The 13,909-nt window shown below is 50.3% G+C and overlaps 1 protein-coding gene across 1 annotated transcript in view; it reads left to right on the top strand.

The window, feature by feature from the left end:
- The window catches only part of SNTG2 (syntrophin gamma 2), a 126,192-nt gene that overhangs the window by 90,872 nt on the left and 21,411 nt on the right, over window positions 1–13,909 (top strand). The window contains exons 10-12 of the mRNA XM_042242755.1: window positions 2,419–2,548; window positions 4,741–4,779; window positions 12,294–12,410. Of these exons, the coding sequence (XP_042098689.1) occupies window positions 2,419–2,548; window positions 4,741–4,779; window positions 12,294–12,410 (286 nt within the window). The remainder of the gene's footprint in view (window positions 1–2,418; window positions 2,549–4,740; window positions 4,780–12,293; window positions 12,411–13,909) is intronic.

Below are 13,909 nucleotides of genomic sequence, written 5' to 3' on the forward strand. Positions count from 1 at the left end.
GCTGATCTTTAAGAGCTGATGTGCGATCTCACAGAGCAGCTGAGTCCTGAGCAGTGGGTACTCTGCGGTTTCTAGTTCTGACCATGACCTTGACCATCCGGTTAAAATGCTGAGAATCCTGAGCTGATGCTTTGACTGTAGAACCGTGAGGCAGGTTCCACCTGCGGACGGCAGAAGGGGAGGGGCTTGCAGGGGAGCCTGAACGCTGCAGGAGCTGAACGTTGAGCAGACAGAACCTCAGAGCTGATCGGGAGACTTCTCCATTCGAGCGAGCACGCACACGATCTGTGCGACGGACCCCCGCATGACTGCTATAGCAATAAGCCAGAAAGTGGGTTTTCTCGCCACACTTTGCGGGTGTGTTGGGGTCTGTCTTCAGCGTCCATGCCGACACTGCCGTTGTTTCTGCTCATGCAGTTTTAACTGCACCGCTTTCCTTGGCAGACAGCCTCCTCGAGCAGCAGCGTTTGCATAGGACCCGCGGGTCTGCTGGAATCACATTCGTCACCCCGCGTGTCTCTCCCAGAATTTCCGTTTTAGGGTGGTTGGCGTTTTGAAGTCTGTCGTGGACGGGGCTCCCAGAGCTTAGGTGTCTGCTTGTCTCCTGGAGCTGAAGCATGGGCATGCTGGGATTCAAAACTCACCCCTTTTCCTCAGAGAGCCGACTGTCTACAGCCGGTGCCCGGGTGTTTGCTGAAGCCCTTTTTCAAGCTAGGAACAACTGCTGTGTTGAGTGTCTTCTAGCATGGGAGGGTTTTGGGTTTTGCCAAGTGCTTTTTCTTCACCTGTTGAGGTGATTGTGTGATTTTTAAAAATTCTGTTGCGATGATGTATGACGTTACTTTCCAAGTGTCAAACCAACCTCGAGTTCCTGGGGTAAATCCCATTGATTATGGTATAGAATTCCTAATAGGTGTTCCTAGATCTAATTCACTAGTGTTTCATGGAGACTTTTTTCATCTGTATTCAAAACAGATATTAGTCTGTAGTTTTCTTGTGATGACTTGTGGTTTTGGTATCAAGGTAACTAAGTTGAAAATGTTCTGTTCTGTTTGGGGGAGAGTGTGAATAATTGTTATTAATTCTTCTCTGAATGTTTTGTAGACCTCAGTGGTGAAGCCATCTGGGCCTTGTCTTTTTATTTGGTTAGTTTGGGGCTAAACATTGAGTCTCTACACTTGTAATATTATCTTCTCAGATTTCTTCCTAAATCAGCTTACGCAGTTGTATCTTTCAAGGGTTTGTCCATTCCGTCTAATCCCTCTCATTTAGTGACCGCAGGTGTTCACATGACTTCTTTATAATCCCTTCTGTTCTGTGACACTGGTGGCGGCAGTCCCACTTCCACCTCGAATCCTCGTCTTTTGGTCTCCTTCTTTCTCCCTCGGTCCACATAGCGGAAGGCTCGTCAGCTCCGCTGTTCTTCTCAAAGAGCCAGACTCCGTTCACACTGGTTTCCTCTGCTCCGCTTCGCTGCTTCCAGCCCCAGTCTTCATTATTTCCTTCCGTCCGCTTTCACGGTGTTTAGTTTGCTCTTCCTCTGTGTGTATAAACACATATATATTTAAACTACTACAGAAATGTAAGTGCTTAATTAGAAGGTATTCTCTAATATAAAAAAAAGCAGAAAAAGAGGAACAGGAACAAAAATTACGTGAGACACCTAGACAACGAAAAGTAGAATGGCAGACGTAAGTCTAACTGTACCGAGAGTAGAGTTGCATTTCAGTGATTAAATAGCCCGATTAAAAGGTGGATTTTCAGACTAAATAGGAAAAACAGATCTATCTTCAAGAGACACATTTTAGATACAAGCAGATAAAGAAAAGATGGAAAGACATCGTAAACAATAAACACAGGAGGATGGGGTGGTTATCGTAGTGCCACACAGAACAGAATTCGAAACTGAAATTGTTAGAAATAAAGAAGAGAGAGGCATTTTTTAAAGGTAAATGTTTAAGTCATCAGGAAGATACAACAATTAAAACTATATGTGCCCCTAAACAGAACCCGAAATGCATGAAGCCAGAACTAACAGCAGGAGAAGCAGACAGCTCAGCAGCGACCATGGGAAGCCTCGGCTCCCGGCGTCAGCACTGGATGGGAGGCCAGGGAGAACCTCGAGAAGAAGCTGGGCTCCAACGCAGCCATAAGCCAGACAGACCCAGTGACGTCTGGAGAGCCTCCATCTGCAGGAGGAAAGGGGGATTCTAGCATTTTGAACTTAGTTTCAGTATATCTGTTTAGGATACTGAGACAGGGTAGTTTAAGCCCACAGCTTGAGCTGTGCCTCCCGTGGTGGCAGCGTGGCGTTGCCGAGCAGGGCTGACGGGGGCTGGGGACAGCACCGCCCCCTCCCAGTCCTGAGGCCCCGGGCCCCAGAGCCTCCTCCCAGCATCTCTTCTCTTCCTCCTTCAGGTCCAGTGCGATCCAGGTGCAGGCCCTGGATGGGGTGAGCTCGGGGCCTCTCCAGTTTCACGCGGCCCAGGCGCGTGCCGACTGGCTGAGGGTGGTGTCGGCCAACATCAGCGAGCTGATGCTGCAAAACGTGAGTATGGAGATGGCCCCCTGCCCCTGGGCCTGCTTTTCAGTCCATGGAAATAGTCACGACTCTTTGTTATTTAAGATTAACCCTAAAACAGTTGGTCATAACATCAAACAGAAGCACGCGCTTTTAAAGCTTTTATTTGGAGGATAACCGCTTTACAGTATTGTGACGGTTTCTGCTGTTCCTCAGCATGAATCAGCCACAGGCCTCCGTGTGTCCCCTCCCTCTTGAACTTCCCTCCCCCGCCCCACCCCGCCCCCTGGGTTGTCACGGAGCACTGTTCACAGTGGCTAGGACACAGAGGCAACCTAGATCCCCATCGACAGGCGAAGGGATCGCGACGTTGTGGTGCACGCGTCCCGTGGAATGGTGCTCAGCTGTGTAAAGGGCACATTTGAGTCAGTCCTAGTGGCGTGGATGAGCCTGGAGCCTGTGATACGAAAGGAAGTAAATCAGAAAGAGAAAGACAAACCTCGTGCTCTCTTTTTCAACACATCGAATCTCTAACTAAGAAAAAGGGAAAGACTAAGTCACCCGAGAGCTTCCCGGCGTGAGAGGAGAGGCTGAGTCGGCGTCTGTCTCTTCGCCCTGGCCTGCCTCTCGTCTCCCCCTGGCCACGACCTGCACCGCGTTCCCTGTGAGCGTGCACTTTGCATGTTCTCTGTCCAAACGCACTGATGAAAGGCGGCGTGTATCTGGGGAACCCAACTCGGGTAGAGATGTAGCTTTCCAAGACAGAGGAAGCTTAGAAAGAGGCACGGCCACCAGATAGTCTCAGCAGCTCGCAGCAGGTCCCCAGGAGGGAGCAGGTCCTCTGTCTCCTTGAATGGTCCGTGTAATGATCAAGGTCAATATTGAAATAAATAAATGTACTAAAACCACATGGGGTGGGAGCAGCACCTGAATGAATTCCGAAGTTCCCTAGAGCAGCCCGTACCCTGGCGGTAACATCGCGGCCACAGCCGCGGGGGCTCACAGAAGGAGCAGCCCTTGGCCGAAGGTGGCCGTGGACCAGTCTCGCGGTCCTCAGGCCCCACTGGGTGACTCGCCCCACTGTGCACATTCACGCCCCCAGGCCTGCTCTGGTCCAGGCCAGCTGGGGGCGGGCGGGACCTGTGTGTTTGGACGCCCGTGTTGTGAGGGGAGGGCCCCGCAGCCGCCCCCGTGGCCCCGTCTCTCTCTCACTGCTGACTTGCTCCTGGACGCTGCCCAACACTGGTTCCTGAGCACTTTGAAATACCAGGGAAGCAGAAACGCGTGAGATTCATATTCCGAGGACCCCAGGGGCTCTCAGCTACACAGGAGGTGCCACGTGTGCGCTAAGTTGCTTTAGGCACGTCTGACGCTGTGCCGTGCTATGGACCGTAGCCCGCCAGCCTCTCTGTCCACGGGATTCTCCAGGAAAGAACACCAGAGTGGGCTGCCATTCTCTCTTCCCGGGGATCTTCCTGACCCAGGGATCAAACCTACATCTCTTGAGTCTCCTGCATTGGCAGGAGGATTCTTTACCACTAGTGCCACCTGGGAAGCCCCCCAGATTCTCTCTAAGACCTCAGTTTTCCAACTTGACATGTGATTTCAAGGGTATCTGGGTGGATAAAAGGCAAAGAGAAAGGCCAGGTGGTGGCCTCTTGGTATTTGCAGAAGCACCGGGCTCCGTATGAATCTCGCACCCTGGGGTGCTGGGCGGGGCAGAGGGAAGGAGACTTGAGCACCTGAGAGCCAGAACTGCGGATGCAGAGCCCCGTTCCCGCGGCAGTCTTGACTGATCTATTATTCTGGACCTTCGTGTCCTCGCTGGTTGGACTTTGCAGGATTGCTGGGAGAATCCGGGAAGGAGTGTGAGCCGTGAAACTACAGTCGCCTGAGATGGTGTGTGCAGGAGGCATTTCCCCCAGGCTTTCAGATGCTGAAGTGTAAGCTGCTGCTGCCCCATAGCTTCTCTTACATAAACTGCTGCTAATTGAAAAACAGCAGAGTCGGCGTGCTCGTCTCGGGTGTCCTGTTATGAGATTCACTGCCACACAGTCCTCTGTGCTCTGGTTTGGTTTTCAGGAAGGAAAAGCATTATAAAAGAAACTTACTTCTGGGGACAGCCCATGCAGCTAATTAATTTCAGTTGCCAATTAGACAGGTTGAATAATTTTGCCATTAATAAATTATACTGACTCCTTGCTTCCCTCTCTCTACAGATGAAAATGGCAAATAAATGCTGTTCTCCTTGTGACCAGGTAGGATTTGTGGTTTTCATGTTGATCATACAATGTCTCCAAAAGTTGCCTCTTTCTGTTTTTGAAACCTGATTTGGAAATTTTGACAGAGAAGCATTAGCACACGTGTGATGAAGTCACAGTCCTCGCCTTCAGAGTTAACTCCATAAAGCTGCTTGTTTATCCTGGAGATTGCAGGGCAGGAACCGTCCTGCCTGAGGGTGCCAGGTTACCACTGAGTGGTCTAGGGGCGCCTACATTTTGTGAAGGAACCGTGGCCAAGTGATGGCCCAGATGCGACTGTGGAGGCTTCGAGGGGTTTGACGGCTGAGACCAGCCTGTATGATTCGGAATCGTCAGCATCGTGTAATTTTCTTGGCCAGCTCCTTCACTGGGAAGTTGCACTCCGGGGGGCCTTTGACAGGGCAGGTGCTGCTGCAGGCGGGGTGGGAGGAGAGTGCTGTCCTGCCCCAGCACGCAGGCCTTTGTTCACCTGGACCAGGGTTGCTGCAGCCCCACGTCCTCAGGAGCCCTCAGCCCATTCCTTCCAAGAGCAAAGTGAAGTGAAGTGAAAGTCACTCGGTCGTATCTGACTCTTTGCAACCCTATGGCCTACACAGTCCATGGAATTCTCCAGGCCAGAATACTGGAGGGTGTCGCCTTTCCCTTCTCCAGGGGATCTTCCCAACCTAGGGATCGAACCCAGGTCTCCTGCATTGCAGGCAGATTCTTTACCAGCTGAGCCACAAGGGAAGCCCAAGAATACTGGAGTGGGTCGCCTATCCCTCCTCCAGCAGATTTTCCCTACCCAGGAATTGAACTGGGGTCTCCTGCATTGCAGGCAGATTCTTTACCAGCTGAGCCACAAGGAAGCTCCAAGAGCGAAGTCCAGCTTATAATATTCCCAGTTTTCTGACTCGAGGACAGCTCACTCACTAGGCCTGTAACTATGTAGTTGTATATCAGATGAATAAACTTTGAAGTCACTACGTTCTTTTTCTATTTCCTTTTTGATAAAGTCATAGTTTAAGCTGTAAGTGGGAATTTTTTGACTGGAGAGTGCGAGAGCTTTCCACAGCTCTCACAGGCTTGAGTAGTATTCACTGTAGTCTCAAGTCAAGAAAACAACAGAATGTGTACGGTCTGCTTTAAACAGTGCTGAGGGATAAAGTTTGAATTCAGAATGGAAGGCATTCAGGGGCGCAAAACCTGCCAATCAAATATTTACTGAGAACTAGGAAAGTAGGGCCGTGTCTGAAATTAAACCCCTCTAAACAACAGGTTTAAAGTAGGAAAGAGACACAAAGAAAAGTTCTTTTATTTCTTGTGATGTTGTTTCTAAATTTATGAAGAACTAGTTTTGTTTAGGGGCGTCCCCGGAGGCTCAGTGGTAAGGAACCCTCCTGCCAATGCAGGAGATGCGGGTTCAGGCCCAGGGTCGGAAGGTCCCCTGGAGGAGGAATGGGCAGCCCACTCCAGTGTTCTTGCCTGAAGAATTCCGTGGACAGAGGAGCCTGGCAGGCTGCAGTCCGTGGGGTCACCAAGAGCCGGGCTTGACTTAGTGGCTAACCAGCAACAACAGAAGCTTCGTGACGCAGCAGCCTTTTAAGGAGAAACGGCAGCCCACTCCAGTGGTCTTGTCTGGAGAATCCCAGGGAGGGGGCAGCCCGGTGGGCTGCTGTCTATGGGGTCGCACAGTCGGACACGACTGAAGCGACTTAGCAGAAGCAGCAGCCCCATGAATGTCTGAGCTGATATAGGGCTCGTTCCATCTCGTCACACAGACAGCGGAGTTTTCCTGCTGTACTTCGTGTGTCCAAGATGTTTCTCTCGGACTTTTCCCCCAGGACCCACCGCCCCCTAGTTCACACTTAAAGCCTGTCTTCTTGAGTCTGGATCCCAACACTTGAGTTAAATCTCAGAGACAGTTTTGGGTGAAGTAGGAAAGAACAGCTTTATTGCCTTGCCCACCAAAGGGGGCCGCAGCAGGCGCTCCCAGAACTGTGTGCCCCCCGGGGGCGGGGCTGGGCCGCGGGGCATCCCCTCCTCAGGCGGGGGGAGTGCTGATGAGCATCCTGGCACGTGCAGGGCCCGCGTTCGCCTGGCATCAGGTGAGCTGGTGCTGGGCTTCAGTGGTTCCTATCGAATGGATACCTTCTCTCTAGAATGAAGAGGCTTCAACAGGGAGTTTGCATCTTCTATCTGTTGGGGTTTTCATTCCGCAGAAGAGCTCAAAACACTGTTCTGCGTGCCCCCAAGGGGAGGCGGGACCCTGCCCCAAGGACGCGCTTCTGGCGCTCCACTCCCCCCACCCCTCCGCATCTGGTCCCGTCCCTGATTGGCAGCTGCTGAGATCTGCCCTTTGGAACCCAGGGAGGTCCCCGAGGCTGAATGAAGCCTATTCCCCACAAGCTAGAGCTGGGGACACAGGAAGGGCTTTTTTGTCCAGGAGCCCGAGGGGCCTACATGGTTTTAGGACTTCAGAGAACCTGCCCTCCAGAAACCCCTCCGTTCAGCTGCTCCGCGGCCTGTCACAGTGACGTCATCCTCTCCAGGACTGTCCAAACACATCACACTTGGCCGGCGGTCTGGAAACACGCACGCACGAGTGCCCGTTACGCTGAGAACACGCAGCTTTCGAAGGACTTGAACCTGACCTGTTCCGAGGACACTGTGTTCTCATGGCTGTACTTGACTGCCCGGCAGGTTGAAAAGAGCACCCATCTGGAAATCAAAACATGTTTTGTTTTACTTAGAAATTAACTCTTCTTTCTCAGTGAATCACACAAGAGAACCATGAACTAGTTCAAGGAAAGTTAAAACCGTCTGAGGAGCAAAACTCCCGGCACAAGGGACATGAAATGAGTTAGGTTTCAAAGGCCTCCCGAGCAGCGGAGTAATTTTGCAATGGTTTTATAAATTTTATCATGTATTAAGCCACATTTGTATGATGTCAGTTTTGGTGGTCTGATATGAACAGAACCTGGATTCTGATCCCACTGACCCCTTCTCTGGCGGTGTCGTTGGAACAAATTAACATCTGAGCCCCAGTTTCTTAATCTATGAAATAGACAGTGGTAATGGCAGAGTACATCATGAGAAACTCAGCTGGAAGAAGCTCAAGTGGGAATCAAGATTGCCAGAAGAAATATCAATAACCTCAGATATGCAGATGACACCACCCTTATGGCAGAAAGTGAAGAGGAACTAAAAGCCTCTTGATGAAAGTGAAAGAGGAGAGTGAAAAAGTTGGCTTAAAGCTCAACATTCAGAAAATGAAGATCATGGCATCTGGTCCCATCACTTCATGGCAAATAGATGGGGAAACAGTGGAAACAGTGTCAGACTTTATTTTGGGGGGCTCCAAAATCACTGCAGATGGTAACTGCAGCCATGAAATTAAAAGACACTTACTCCTTGGAAGGAAAGTTTTGACCAACCTAGATAGCATATTGAAAAGCAGAGACATCAGTTTGCCAACAAAGGTCTGTCTAGTCAAGGCTATGGTTTTTCCTGTGGTCATGTATGGATGTGAGAGTTGGACTGTGAAGAAAGCTGAGTGCCAAAGAATTGCTGCTTTTGAACTGTGGTGTTGGAGAAGACTCTTGAGAGTCCCTTGGACTGCTAGGAGATCCAACCAGTCCATTCTAAAGGAGATCAGCCCTGGGATTTCTTTGGAAGGAGTGATGCCAAAGCTGAAACTCCAGTACTTTGGCCACCTCATGCGAAGAGTTGACTCATTGGAAAAGACCCTGATGCTGGGAGGGATTGGGGGCAGGAGGAGAAGGGGATGACAGAGGATGAGATGGCTGGATGGCATCACTGACTCGATGGACGTGAGTCTGGGTGAACTCCGGGAGTTGGTGCTGGACAGGGAGGCCTGGTGTGCTGCAGTTCATGGGGTCGCAAAGAGTTGGACATGACTGAGCAACTGAACTGAACTGAATGGGTACTCTAATGTGGTTATTTTTTTTTAACCTTAATGTTTTTGTATAACTTTGAATTTACCCAAGGGGTGGATTCGGTTATCTGGAAGGAAACATTAGAGATGTTTGCCACTGTGTGGGGCTGTGAGAGAGCTAAGCCCTGCCCTGATATGCCACGCTTTTAGTAGAGGACTGTTTCACATTTCTCCAAAAGCTAAACATTTTGTATGCATGCTAGGAGTTTAGATTTATGATGTTGGACCCTATTTTAAAAAGGAGAGATTTTTTTCTCATTTTTAGCAATTAATCATTGATTTTGGAAGGTAGTAAAAATAGTATTTGAATAAGCATGAAAAAATAAAGGCATTTGACAACCACTGAAATTGACACATGAAAACAAAAGGAAACAGACCCGGAAGGATAGTAAGAAAGGCATAGAGTATAGATTTAGACTTTTATGTCTGGCAAATAAAATGACTAACTTGTCATCTGATCTAAAAGTGATAGTGAGACGACGGGAGTAAATTTAGAATTGTCCCAGGAAATCCAGGACAAATGGTCACCTGGCCAAAACAGCAAGAACCTATTTTACAAAATAAATTTCTTCTGAAAAACCTCACTTAAAGTGGATACCTGAATCAGCAAAACCAAAGGAAGCCTAAATAACTCAAGGTTTTCGAGCTTCTTCAGTGGAAAGGAAGAGACTAGTTGGGGAGTTATTACCTGGTGGGCATTAGCTACTCATTTTCACTCAGTCAAGTGAAAAAACAAAGAAAAAGGAACTTTCTATAAATTGAAACCAGGAAAGATAAAGAAAAATATGCTCTTTATTTTAATGGTTATATGCCCTTAATTTAATACAATCAGATAGGTGTTCATAAAATTATGGTTTTATTTCTTGGAATATGTAATAAGTCATTAGAAAGTTCATAATACAAAAGATAAAAGTAGCTTTTCTTAAAATTATTTATGCACTACGTATACCTAAAGAAGAGTCATAGAGCAGGCAGTGTTCCCAGTAACAGCTGAGTGACAGTTCGTTTCTTCGCTGACTGATCCAGGCAGGGTTAGGCTACATATGGACGTGCATTGACTTCACATCCAGCTTTCAGACGTGTCGGGTTACTAACAGTCTGTGCGTCACCGGCTTTGCTAGAAGATGAGCTCCCAGTTTGCTCCTCAGTATGTGACTCCTGCTGGACGTGCGCCCAGCACTGCATCAACCAAACAGGGAGGAAAAGCAGCAGCTTAAAGACTGCCACAGCCTGGGGGTCGTGCCCGCCGGCCTGGAGCGAAGGGGCTCCACAGCTGGTGCCCGTGTCTCTAGAGAGACAGGGCAGCTCTCGGGGAATCAGAGGGGTCTCTGTCCCGAGTACACTGTCCTCGCGAGAAGACCGCTTGCTGCTGCTCTGCTGGAGACAGTCCCAGCTTCTCCAGGTCAGCCTGGGGGTCACGCCTTCAGCCTCCTGCTCACCCTCGGTCCATCTGCAAAGGGACTCTGTCCACGTGTCATCTGTCTGTCCATCTGTCTGTCCACGCTTAGCTCTCTGTCACCCGTCTATGGTCTGTTCACCTGCCTGTGTGTCTGCCGTCCACCTATCCGTCCATCCATCCACGTCTGTCTTATCTGTCTACCTGCTGCTGCTAAGTCGCATCAGTCGTGTCCGACTCTGTGCAGCCCCATAGATGGCAGCCCACCAGGCTCCCCCGTCCCTGGGATTCTCCAGGCAAGAGCACTGGAGTGGGGTGCCATTTCCTTCTTCAGTGCATGAAAGTGAAAAGTAAAAGTGAAGTCGCTCAGTCGTGTCCGACCCTTAGCGACCTCATGGACTGCAGCCCACCAGGCTCCTCCGTCCCTGGGATTTGCCAGGGCAAGAGCACTGGAGTGGGCTGCCATCACCTTCTCCTATCTGCCCACGTATTGACATATTTTCATGTCCGGGTATTCAGCTCTGTCTTAAGCTAAGTTACCCCGTATTAGGCTCCAGTGTATCACCCACCTCTTGTGGGACCTACACCGCCATCTCTGAGTATTTCATGAAGAGAAAGGTTGTTGGAGACTTGGCAGCATTTGAATATACGATTGAGAAGTAAAGAAAAAAACAACAGAGTTTTTCCTCGTTACAGGCAGAAGAATTACTTATATTATGTAGGCCCCTTATGTAAATGTAGGCCCCTTAAATATGTGTAGGTCCCTTATGTATATATTTAGCCCCTTAACATATGTGTAGGTCACTTACGTGTATGTAGGCCCCTTACGTGTGTGTAGGCCCCTTACGTATATGTACATGAATTGCTGCGTCTGCCCTGCCCCTGTGAGATCGAGCTGAAGCTTGGTCTGCTAGGGGTCCTCAGCAGAGGAAATGTCTGCAGTCTTAGGGGCCCTCACGCCATTCTGCTAGAGACCCACCAAGGGCTGTTTTCCTTCTGTGACTTGGTTTTCCTTCTGAATGGTGTTCATTTTTTGGTCCTACCAGCCTTTACTAAATTAGTAGTTTGAAAGAATCTAGGTAAGATTCCTGGTGATAGACACAGTGTCAAAGCCGATTTTTGAGCTTGCTAGTGACTTAAAGATTTGCAATAATTGGAGAAGGGGGTGACAGAGGATGTGATGGTTAGATGGAATCAGCAACTCAATGGACATGAGTTTGAGCAAACTTCAGGAGATGGTGAAGGACAGGGAGGCCGGTGTGCTGCGGTCTGTGGGGTCACAGAGTCGGACACGGCTGAGGCGACTTAGCAGGCACATACACAGCGACAGGTGGGGTCACTCATGCTTCCTTTCAAGAAATTTTAAGGAACAAGCCCTCCTTGCCTCATGGGTGTGGAGCAGATACAGGTAAAGACATGGGCCTCGTCCTCAGAGGGCGTGTGATGTAAGGCAGACGCCGAGGGAAGTGGGATAAGACACCCAGGGAAGACACCCTGGGTTTTGCCTTAGCTTACTGTTAGATTCATGCACTCAGTTCTTAAGTTGCATGACTGTCTCCGTTAACTTTTTAAATCATATTCTGACTCGTGACAGTTCGCATTGTGTGTCACTAGAATCTAATATTGTTGTGTTACATTCGGTGTTGAAGTCGAGCTATAAAGAAACAGTCATTTCTCCCCCATGTCTTAATGAAATGTTTACTACAGAAAGGAAAAATATACTAGTTGTTTCTGCAACCTCAGAGACAGATTAGAAACACTAATCTCTAATAGAATGTGATTAAATAACTTGGTTTTAAATATATGTGGAAGGCAGAACTCTGATATAGCTGAGACATCCAACACGGGCCAAAACTAAGGTAACTCAGAAGCTCATGTTCCGAGCCCGGCCTGGTGCAGCGGAAGCTTGTGTTCTGAGCCCGGCCTGATGCAGCGGAAGCTCAAGTTCTGAGCCTGGCCCGAGCCTGGCCCGGTGCAGCGGAAGCTCATGTTCCGAGCCTGGCCCGGTGCAGCAGTCTGGACCTGGGTGTCTCACATTTGTGCCGTGTGCCCGGATTGCAGGGTGGTCGTGGCCGGGTCGGGCTGTGGGGTGGGCGGCCTGCTGTCTGCCCTCTCCACCCAGCGGCCCCGTGCTCTGAACGGGGCCTGGCAGTTCATTCTGAAGGTTTCGCTCCCCAGGTCGTCCACATGGGCTGGGTCAGCGAGAGACTGGGAGGTGCCGGCTCGTCTCAGACCTTCAGACCCAGGTTCCTGGCGCTGAAGGGCTCATCCCTCTACGTCTTCGTCTCTCCTCCGGTAAGCGGGCCCTCGGGGCTGGGAGGGACGCTGAGGAGGCTGTCGCTGAAGAAGCGTCAGGCCCAGCGTTTGGAAGCGGTCAGGAGGGTGTGCGGCGGGCCCGCCTCCAGCTCGACATCCGCGGATGGAAAGGGCTCCGCTGTGGACCCCGGGCCCTTCTCACTCTGAACTCATTCATCAACCGGCCACGTTTTCCTTCTTTTCAAGCAGCCACTGAGACGTGAGAGTGTTTTCCTGCTGAAGGTCCCAGCGGCTTGGAGGTGGGGGTGCAGAGGCGTGGGGGTCTCAGACCACTGTTTATGTGGTCGAAAGAGCCACAAAGCAGGAGAAAAGCCTTCTCGTCAGACGTTTCTGACTTCATGGTCAAATGGTGAAAACACAGAGAGACAGCTCACTCATGTCCTCCACGTTTTATAAAAATAAACAGCCTGATCTAATGGGGCCCCCAGCAGAAATTTAATCCCGAGTGCTACAGTTTGCGATTTATTTTCTAATTCTCACCAGTACCGCTTTCTCAAAACGGACCCCGTGTATGTGTGCCCGGCCTCCAGGCTTATCGGTTAAGGCCGATTCACTTTTGAGTCTGCACATCAGAGCTGCAAACAAACAGCAAAACCTGATCGCTTCAGGACCTAAAAGTTGAGATGCAGGTCGCCTACAGCATTGCTGCTTTACTGCCATTAAAAATAAGCGCCAGGGTGTCCCTCCCTGCGGGGCCGGACGCTCTCTGTTGCCATCCGCCCTCCGCCCGTCAGCGGACGCTGTAATCGCGTCTGTGGCCCGGCTGCTGTGATCGGTGAGGGACGTGGGGCGCAGGCTCTCGAGACTCAGTTTGTTTCCTTTGCGTAAACATCCAGGAGTGGGATCGCGGGATCGAGCGGTAGTTCCGCTTCCGTTTCGCTGAGGAGCCCCCGTGCCGGCTCCGCGGTGGCCGCGCGGTTCACTCTCCGCGCATCCGCGCGGCGCTGTCTTCTCCTGCTGGGGTGATGGACACGTTTATGACAAACAGGGGCTGCTGGTTTCATGCGCCTTTTCAGACTCATCAGTCGTGTAGGGCGCATCTGTCAATCACACCTCAGTGAAGTTCTAAAAATAAAGAATAGTAGAGGGCCAATCAAGTTTTACTCAGACATCTAGACAACAATGCGTGTCTTCAGTGACAAGCAAGGTTTTCTTTAATAAGCTTCCTCTTGGGGAATAATTTTAGAGGGTGAGATGATTCAGTCGCATCACCGACTCAATGGACATGAGTCTGAGCAAACTCTGGGAGGTGGTGAAGGACAGGACCCGCCAAGAGTCGGACACGACTTAGCGACTGAACTATTTCTGGTAGAGAGCTTGTGTCCAGGGAGGATTCCCTGCAGGTTCCTGAGTGCTGACCTTGTTCAGAACTGAGGTCCGTGTGTTGAAACTGAAGGATTATCAGTGGCAGAACATGGGGAACTAAACGGATGCCTCCAGGCCCATCTGCCCACAGAGCTTTTTTCTGTCCCCAGGAC

Source organism: Ovis aries, chromosome 2 (genome assembly GCF_016772045.2).
Source record: "Ovis aries strain OAR_USU_Benz2616 breed Rambouillet chromosome 2, ARS-UI_Ramb_v3.0, whole genome shotgun sequence".
Taxonomy (NCBI): domain Eukaryota; kingdom Metazoa; phylum Chordata; class Mammalia; order Artiodactyla; family Bovidae; genus Ovis; species Ovis aries.